Consider the following 10,359-nt stretch of genomic DNA (forward strand, 5'->3'; position numbering starts at 1 on the left):
TGTGTGTGTGTGTCTGGTCATATTAAATAAATAAATAAATAAATAAAATTGAATAAAAGAACTTTTTTTTTTAAAGAAAAGAACTATATACTTATAATAAGTAAACCATATATATGACTGTAAACTTTATAGAACCACCCTAAAGACAGAACCTAAGCAGTTACACCACTCATAGTGTCCATAAAACAAAGCCTATTGCTTTGGATAGCAATTGGCCCTTACACAAAGATCAGAAACCTCCCTCAAGGAGACACATAAAAAGGTTGCTATATAAAGCAGTTATTACACACTTCACTAACAGTTTTACTGCAGACCCACAAAGATGACTCATCTCACCACTTCACAAGGCATCCCTCAATTGAAAACCAATGGCATTCGACTCCAGAGCCATAAAAGCAACTCTACAGGACCCAGTATGAGACAGGAACAACATTCTCCACTAGTCTGTTTTAACAGAGGAAGATTTTCCAGTATGGAGCTAGATGACAGACTGTATATCTTTCAGACAGCTGTCTAAACTCTAATTCTCTGAGATATGCTTTTGCTAAATACTATAGATCAGTAAATTTGCTAATGTATTCTTCAGCATGTACAAATAAAGTCCTGCTGTCATGGTGGTTAAATATGGCATCATGTTTTTTTGATTTTTTAGGTTTTTTTTAGAATTATTTATTTAACTTTATTTATTCATTTGTTCATTTTAACTTAACCAGAGAGAGACAGAGACAGAGAGAGAGAGAAAGATACCAGCCCAGGACTTGAGCCATGGTTGGCCATGTGGGAATGTCCAGCCCCTTAAACACCACACCACCTGCTGGTCCTGATGTTTCTTGTTTTTTTTTTTAAGAGAGATTTTTGCTGGATTCCACATGGCTGACCACAGTTTGAATCCCAGCCTTGCTGGCTTGAAAAACACAAGGGGCACATTTGTATATATGCCCAAAACCCTGATGGGTGTAGAAATGGAGGAAAAAGGATTGCAGCATGACAATCCCCCATTTGGGGGTGCTTTCTCTCCCTCTGTCTCTCTCTAGCAATTGCAAGTGCCCTCTGGCAGAAGAAAGGAAGAAAGAAAGGAAGAAAGAAAAGATCTCTTCCCTGTTGTAATAGATAACTTATTTTTGTCTGGCCAAAATCAATTTTCCCCTCTTCTGTAACAGCACTCTACTTGTTTCTGGTAAGATAACCCCCTTTTCTGGGACCAGCAGATGGTGTGGTGGTTACGTCAATGGACTCCCACATGGCCAACCACAGTTCAAGTCCTAGGCCTGGTGGCTTGAAAATCATGCCTGGTGTATGTATGTACATGCCCTAGATCCCAACAGTATGAAGAAGGGACTGCGGGATCGCCATCCCTCCTAGGGGGTGATTTCTCACTTTCCCTCTCACCATCTCTGTCTCTCTCTCTGGTAAGCTCACACACCCTAAGGCAAAAGATTCTAAAAAAAAAAAAAAGATAATCCCCTTTCTACAGGATGAGGCTGTTTACTCTCCAAAGAAGTATACAGATAGATACATATAACACAGGGAGTCTGATCCCACATGGCAAACCCAAGTTTAGGTCCCAGCTCCAATGGGTTGAAAAACATGCCAGATACATATGCATGTGTTACCAGGATACAGAGCAGATAGAGAAATGAAGAGAAAAGGATTGGGATATGACAATGTCCTGGTGGGGAGTGCTTTCTCTTTCTCTCTCTTTCTTCTCTCTCTGGAGAATACACGTATTCTATGGCAAAATAATAATAATAATAATAATTAAAATCAATTCATATTACAGTCAATCAAAATCCATTTGGATCCAGCACCCTTCACCTAAAGAACTGGTCACTTAAAAAACTCCAAATGTCGGGACCAGTAGTTGGCATAATGGCTATGTTGCTGGACTCCCATGTAGTCAACCACGGTTCACGTCCCGGACCAGTGGCTTAAATTCACACCAGGCCCATGTGCATGCATGCCCAAAATCCAGAAGGAGAATGGAGAAGGGGTTGGTGTGCGCCTTGCCCCCCCCCCCCCCCCCGGGGGGGGGGGTGATTTCTCGCTTCTATCTCTCTGTCTCTCTCACAAGCGCACGCACCATATAACAAAAATGTCTCAAAAAAACCCCAAAAAACAAAAACAAAAAACAAAACCTCCAAATACCATGTGAAACCAAAAGGGTTCCTACACTAATATTTTAATTAATTAATTTTTAAATTTACTTATAGATAAGAGATTTTTGCTACAGGATGCATGTGCTCGCCAGAGACACAGAGAGAGAGAAAGTGAGAAATCACCGCTCAGGGGGGCTAGCCACACTACAGTCCCTTCTCCTTTATTTTTCCTTTGGGATTTTCCTTTTTAAATAATTATTTATTGGCACCAGCAGGTGGCATGGTGGTTAAGGCCCTGGACACTCCCACGTGGCCAACTGTCGTTCAAGTCCTGGACCTGGTGGCTTGCTTTCTCACTTTCCCTCTTTTTCTGTCTTTGTGTCCCTCTCTGGTCAAATTAAAATAAATAGATGAATAAATTAATTCTTTTTAAAAATTTATTATTTATTTATTTAATTCCATTTGTTATTGTTATTTCTTAATTTGACCAGAAAAAGACACAGAGAGAGAGAGAGAGAGAGCAAGAGAGAAAGTGATAGCACTTTGAGCAGGGTCTTCAGGCCATAATCCTCTTCCAGCAAATCCAGCACCTTTATTCACCACGCCACTTGCTGGCCTGGAATTTTGGGCACACATGCACACACACTTGCACCCGGCGTGAGTTTCAAGCCACTGGGTCTGGGACTCAAGTCAGCCACGTGGGAGTCCAGCACCTTAACCACCATGCCACCTGCTGGCCCCCATCAGTATTTTTAAATACCTGTCTTTATTTTTTTTTTTTCAAACTTCCAACTGACTTAGTCTCTTTATTCTTTTGGTCATCTCTTCCAGAGTTAACTACTTCCATTGCAGGTGATGAAAAGGCTCCACTTCAAATGTTGGCATGGCTATAAGCATGGTCTTTCCCTTTACTGCAACTCAGACTTAAAACTTTTGATTCTTTTTTTTTTTTATTCCAGTCCCAGAAGTAGTTTTCATTGCAGAAGTTATTTGAAGACAGTCATATGCTTTCTAGTAGTGGCTTATAACCAGCTTCTAGCTTCTTCAGGAACACTACATGATGGATTTAGTTTAAGTGTATTAAACTAACAGGCATTCTCTCAAATAAGTTTTTTTTTTTTAACTTTTTTTTTTTTTGGGAGATTTTTGTAGGGCGCGTGCGCTCGCCAGACAGACAGAGAGAGACATAGAGACAGAAAGCGAGAAATCACCCCCCAGGGGGGATGGTCACGCCGCAATCCCCTCTCCTCCATTCTCCTCTCGGGATCTTGGGCACGCACGCACACACGCCCGGTGTGAGTTTTAAGCCACCGGGTCCAGGACACGAACCGCGGTCGACTACGTGGGAGTCCAGCGACATAGCCATTACGCTAACTGCTGGTTCCCTCAAATAAGTTTAAATGCATTTCAATTTTAGACAACCTACATGACATGTTTTTTTCCTTAAAAACAATGCCTCCACTCCAAATAAATCACAGTCAGAATAAATGAAGAGCTCAAGATGACATGAGTCCCATTTGTCTTTAGTCCTGGTGTTTTGTGGATGACAAGCAGCAGTCAGTTATGATGACAGGTGATAGATCCAAAGTAATTGCCAAATTTGTTAACATTTTTCCATTTTTTTTTTTTTTTAATATTCAGGAACTATTTTTTAAGAATTTTTTTTTTTAGCTTTATTTATTTATTTCAATTTGACCAGAGAGAGACAGAGAGAGGAGGAAAGTGAGAAACCAAGCCAACAGGTCCGGGACTTGAACTGCAGTTGACTATGTGGGAGTCCAGCACCCTTAACCACAGACACCACCTGCCAGCCCAATATTTTTCCATTTCTAAACTATCCTTAAAGAAAATCATATATGGGGTCACAGCATCCTCACAGTAGTCCAGTAGAGCAACTATACCATCTGGATTCATGTTTTCACCAACAAAGAACTGGTATTTGTTGAAATTAGCAAGAATGTGCTTGATTTGTTTTACAGCCCCCGTCATAAACAGTGTTACTCTTTCTGGTCTCTGTTCTTCAAGTTTGCCTTTGATTGATTTCATGTCATCAGATTTTTTTTAAAGAATTATTTTAACTTAATTTCTTCATTCATTTATTTTAATTTGACCAGAGAGAGAGAGAAACTGAGAAAGCAAGCACCAGATCCAGGACTTGAACCGTGGTCGACCACATGGGAGTGTCCAGCACCTTAGCTACCACACCACCTGCTGGTCCCCGATTTCATATAATCTTTAATGTACTTCTTGTAGGCTTCTTTTGTGAAGCTGGTTTCCTGCAAGTGATGGTTCATGACAATATCAACACCAGTGACTAATGTGCTTTCGGTACCTTCGCCCTCAGAGCCTTCAGTGGAGGCATTTCCACCTATAAGCGATTCATCAATTTTCTTTTTTACCCTCTTTTTTTACCCTCTGTCCTACTGACCCTCTTCCCCTCCACCTCCAGGCACAGCCCTTCTGCGATCTTGCGGGTCTTGTAAATGTGAGAGACTATCTCATCGTGGCTGATGGAGTTTATTAAGATAATCTTGATGGCTGCTGGAGGGAGACGACAGAGGTGTTTGCTGAGTAGGAGCCCAGAGCTCAGAGCAAGCGGGGTGCAGCCAGAGTGGCGCTCGGTGGGACGGGGGGAGCTGGTGGAAAAGTTAAATGCCTGCCTTTTAGGGTTTCATACAATCATTTGCTTTTGAAAATATTCCACTTAAATTACACAGTACACTAAAGACAAGTGATACAGATATTATACTCTTCCCCTAAAATAAGACAAATGATCATGACTAAGATCCAAGTGATTACCAAATCTCTCTTTAGCTCTGACATTGGTCCCAAGCTCCAGATTTAAATTTTGAATATCACACTATCACCTTAAACACACATAAAATACTTACTGCTCTCTCCTTTCTGACTCATTTATTTCAGCCAATGTCACCACTGTTCTTGCACTGTCTAACTTCAAAACTTTAGAACTAGACTTTTGGGCTTTCATTATTGTGCTGAGCTTCAAGATGGATTATCTCACTTAACAGAGTATTTACTATAACTCCCAGTTTTACAGATGAGGAAACTAATAGTAAGAGTTCACAGAACAAGGGCTGGCAAGTGGCATGGTAGTTAAAGTGCTAGACTCCCACATGGCCAACAGTGTTTCAAGTCCCAGATCTAGCGGCTTACCTTCTCATTCTCCCTCTCTCTTTTCTCTCTCTGGTCAAATGGAAGAATAATAACAAATAAACTAAATAAAATAATTATTTTAAAGAAAGAGTTCACAGAGCTAGTAAGTGGCAGATCCAGACTTTGTGCTCTTAATCACCATAAAACATTGCCTCATCTTCAGATCTTTCACCTTATCTATCTTATAAGTAATCAGAGTTTATACTTTCTTTTCCTATTTATTCAATAGTAACTATGTACCTACTCTATATGAGGCACAAAGAATTCAGGAGTAAATAGCAGGGTCATTCAAGAAGCTCATAGTATAGTGGGAAAACCAGATATAAACGAATAATTATGATATGAGATGAGAATGCTAATAACAAAGGCCTATATAAAATGCTACAAGATCAGAAGAAGGCGGCCCTAAGACTGCCTTAGGTTTTTTTTTTAAAGAATTATTTTATTTACCTTTATTCATTTTTATTTACTTTTAATTTGACCAGAGAGGAACAGAGAGAGAGAAAGAGAGAGAGAGAAAGTAAGCCCGCAAGTCTGGGACTCGAACCGAGGTTGGCCATGTGGGAGTCCAGTGCCCTTAACCATCACGCCACCTGCCAACCACTGCCTTAGGTCTTCTAGTATCCAAAAGAAAACAGGAACCAAGTGGCTTCAGTTTAGTTCAACAAATAATTATATGCAAAGATAGCAAATCCAAGCTCTTACCATCTCACACATAAATTATTACCATGTTTATTATAACCATTCACAAACTGGGAAGCCGGGGCCAACTATCGATACTTTACTTTTCTAAATTTCTGTTTCTTCATCCGTAAAATAGGAAAAATAACACCATCTATCACAAAGAATACTGTGAAAACTATTAAAAAAAAAAAGGTGGAGCCAGCAGATGGCATAACAGTTACAGTCACTGGACTCTCACACAGCCAAACACAGCTCAAGTCTCAGACCCAGCAGCTTAAAACTCATGCCAGGTGGGGACCAGCAGTTAGCGTAATGGCTATGTCGCTGAACTCCCATGTAGTTGACCGCGGTTTAAGTCCTGGACCTGGAGGTTTAAACTCACGCCAGGCATGTGTGCCCAAGATCCCGACAGGATAACAGAGGAGAAGGGATTGTGGCACGGCCATCCCCCCAGGGGGTGATTTCTTACTTTCTGTCTCTCTGTCTCTCTCTGTCTCTCTGGCGAGCGCACATCCCCTATAGCCAAAACCTCTCCAAAAAAAAACTCATGCCATGTGCATGTGCACGGGTACCCAAAATTCCAAGAGGAAAATGGAAAGGAAGGGATTGCGGCATGGCCATCCCTCCTGGGGGGTGATTTCTTGCTTTCTGCCTCTGTCTCTCCAGTGAGCGCATGTGCCTATGGCAAAAATCTCTCAAAAAAAAAAAAAAAAGGGACCAGCAGTTAGCGTAATGGCTATGTCGCTGGACTCCCATGTAGTCGACTGCAGTTCGAGTCCCAGATCTGGTGGCTTAAACTCACGCCGGGCACATGTGCGTGTGTGCCCAAGATCCCGAGAGGAGAATGGAGAAGGGATTGCGGCATGGCCATCCCCCCGGGGGGGCGATTTCTCACTTTCTGTCTTTCTGTCTCTCTCTGTCTGTCTGGCGAGCACATGCACCCTATAGCAAAAACCTCTCAAAAAAAAAAAAAAAAAAGGTATATTTAAGACTTACTATAGCCTGTGACATACAGTTAGAGAATTAACCCTAATCGTTCATAAAATATCCATTCATATGTCTTTCCCCAACCTAAAACAGCTATGAGAACATCAAAACTCCACCATTTACAGTTCAAGGATTCAAAGGGAACTTCTGTGTTGCTGGTAACGTTCTATTTCTTAATCTGGGTGCTGGTTATATGGGTGTACACAGTTCATAAAAATTCAATAAGCTCTGGGACCAGCAGATAGCTTAATGGTCACGTCATTGGACTCCCATACAGTCAACTGCAGTTCAAGTCCCCGATTGGCCACTTGAAACTCATGCTGGGCACCTGTGTATGGGTGCCTAAAATCCAAAGAGGAAAAAAGGAAAGGGAATGTGGGGTGGCCATTCCCCTGGGAGGGAATTCTTGATATCTGTCTCTCTGTCTCTCTTCGTCTCTCTGGCAAGCACACACACCCTATAGCAAAAATCTCTCAAATAAAAAAAAAAGGAAGAAAGATCCAAATCCCAAGAGGAGAATGGAGAAGGGATATGCTATGGCCATCCTTCTTGGAGTATGATTTCTTGCTTTCTGTTCTGTTTCTTTCTCTCCATCAAGCACACATACCCTACAACAAAAATCCCTCTTAAAAAAAAATTCAATGAGCTATACACTTATTGTGTATTGTATGTATATTTCACGTCAGTAACAAAGACTTTTAAAAATCACCAAACTCTGGCCACCTAATCCTCACTCTGTTATTCCTTTATTCTGGACATTTTCCATCCTGAATATTTATTGTTCCTGTTTAAATTCTGCTATCAGAATCTCTTTTCTCTATTCTCCCTTTCCAAATCCAATGTCCTTCAAGAGTCAGATCAAATCCCGCATCCTTAGGAAACTGGAAAAACAGTTTATTTAGGGTCAGAACACTAAGGAAGGAACTGGGCAGACACAGAAGGTATACTTTACCTAAATCGTCATAGCTATTATCGCTTCCGCTAGCCTGTGGCTCCTTCAGTCTAAGTTCTGTGCTCATTGTAGGAGCTGTCATAAAACGATGTTTGATGAAGGACTTAGAGAAATAAGGAATGGCAGCGAAAATCACACTCCAAGTCCCAAATGGAGAAGAGACACCTATACCCATTCACAGGCATGAACTCTCGCATAGGTAAGATTGTCACCCCGTGCCCCCTCACACACCTTCCCCTACTCCACAGATCACCGCCTAGGATTTGGCGCCAAATTCCAATCCCCTCAGCAAATGGAGACTCCAGACAGCATCCCCTCATCCCAACCCCTCCGCGGGCCACGCCTTCGGCTCAGAACACTGAGCGGGGCACGCCCCCTCGGGTCCCCACCCTTCAGGTGGTCGGGTCCCCAGAGCCCAAACCTCACGACACCGCCCCGACGCCCTTTTCCCTCAGTAGCCCCGCCCTCCAGCCCCACTCCCGCCCTCTCTGAGGACCCCAGGAGTAGGTCAGTTCTCTGGGAATCGCACGTTTGCGGTCACTGCTTCCGCCACCCATTCAGAGACCGGGACAGCGCAGGCGGGACCAGGCTGCCCACTCTAGTCGGTGGCCTCACCTCGCTTCCACGAGCTCAACGGGGACACCACCTCCACCCGCTCGGAAATGAACTCGGCCAGACTGGAGCGGAATAAGGCCGCCCGCACGGTCACGGCCACCACCAGCACCAGGGCCAAGGGAGCCGCCATGATAACTGGGGCGGGCGCGCAGGCGGGGAGGGAAAGGCGAGCCGGAAGAGCCTAGCGACCTTGGCACAACCCTCTGTAGTTCCGCCGTCCGGCGTTACCGCTGCTGCAACCTGAGCAACCAGACACGGGAACTACCACTCCCAGGAGGCTTTGCGGCGGTACAGGCCGGAACGACGGGAAGCGGGGCGTCTCAAACTTGGCCAAAGTGTTAGTCGTGCCTTCCATCGCAGTTGAATTGTAAAGCCGCGCAGGTGCTGAAGCGTTGCTGAAAGTAGATATGAAAGTTATCTTCCTAGAATTGTGAACAAGTTTTAAAGAGATGTTTATTTCACTCTTCCGTGTCTGTTTTTAATGTTGTTTACGGTTTATGTTTTTAAAGAGTATTAAACGTGTAAATAAAATATAGCGTGCAGTTGTTTACTGATAGCCAACCATCTGCCAGGCACTATTTTAGGTTCTGAGCCATATTTTGGAGTAGACAAATTTATTAGCTCTGCGACTTTCTACAAGTTGTCTAACCTATGCCTCAGTTCCCTCATTTGATAAATGTGCTACTTGCAAGCTCGCTAGAGAGGAATGTTTACAAATTTTGCCAGTTGCTATTAAACACAGCCATTATTGGAAATTAAATCATGTAAGCTTACAATTAAATAACTATTTAAATTTGCCATACAGTGTGTACACTCACCAGTCACCCCCAAACACCCTCTCCCCCAGTGGGGCTTAATCACCTGCAATACCTTCTCCATTTCACCTTACTACTGGGATTCTGGTCATGCGTACACCTGTGCCAGGCATGTTTTTCAAGCCCTCAGGGCCAGTGATTGGTCATGCGGGATCCAACTACCTTAACCAGTAGGCTATTGGACTAGTGTAAAAAGATGTACTTTTTACATATAAATATCCTAATTTCACCTACAGACTGAGTCACTAGGACTGGAGTGAAGCCCAAGAATCTGAACTCTTAATCTCACCAGGAAATAATTTTGATTCAAACAATCAGTGATTCGGAAGTCATACCTTTAAAAATATAATACAGAAACTATATGTATCCAGTAGCTTATGCAATAAGAAGATGAGACTAGTAATAGCAATTATTGAGTACTTACTATGTGATAAGTAATATTTTAAGTACTTTACATGTATTATTTAATATGAGGGATTTCAGAAAGTTCATTAGAAATGGAATGAAAACAGGATTTTATTTCGGCACAAAAATAATTTTGTAGTCATGCATACTTTTTTCATAATATATGTTTTCAAATGAACCTTTTGAAAACCCCCTTGTACGTGTACTAATGGGCACTGTTATTATCCCATCATCACATGGATATGAGGAACTAAGGCACGAAAAGGTTTAGTAATTTGTCTAAGGTCACATGGCTAGTAAGTGGCAGAACCAGGATCTTATGTTAACTCCAGATATTGTGGCAAGCACTGCCTGAGAAAATGAGAGGAATTTGGGTTGGGTTGAGTTGGGTTGGGTTGTTGTAGTTGAAGAGGAAGAGTAGAGAATAGAGAGGAGTTACTAATAAAGGAGCTGGCAAGATGATTTCTCTCTTTAGAAACCAGAGATAATGGATCATATGTAGGTTGCTTAAAGGGAAAAAATTAACTAGCTTTAAGCCACGTGGCTAGGTAGTTTTTTTCTAATAGTTATTGAGCACCTACCACTGCTAGTTCCTATGATAGGCCATGGAGATCCAGTCTACCCAGTACAC

The 10,359-nt window shown here is 42.4% G+C and overlaps 1 protein-coding gene across 1 annotated transcript in view; it reads right to left on the reverse strand.

Moving 5' to 3' along the window:
* PIGU (phosphatidylinositol glycan anchor biosynthesis class U) overlaps positions 1-8,681 on the reverse strand; it is a 119,284-nt gene extending 110,603 nt beyond the window's left edge. The window contains 1 exon segment of the mRNA XM_006144027.3: positions 8,509-8,681. Coding sequence (XP_006144089.1) covers positions 8,509-8,638 — 130 coding nt within the window. The 5' untranslated portion in view covers positions 8,639-8,681.
* Positions 8,682-10,359: the final 1,678 nt, after the last annotated feature.

This window comes from Tupaia chinensis, unplaced genomic scaffold, assembly GCF_000334495.1.
Source record: "Tupaia chinensis unplaced genomic scaffold, TupChi_1.0 Scaffold000115_1, whole genome shotgun sequence".
In the NCBI taxonomy this organism is placed as follows: Eukaryota; Metazoa; Chordata; class Mammalia; order Scandentia; family Tupaiidae; genus Tupaia; species Tupaia belangeri.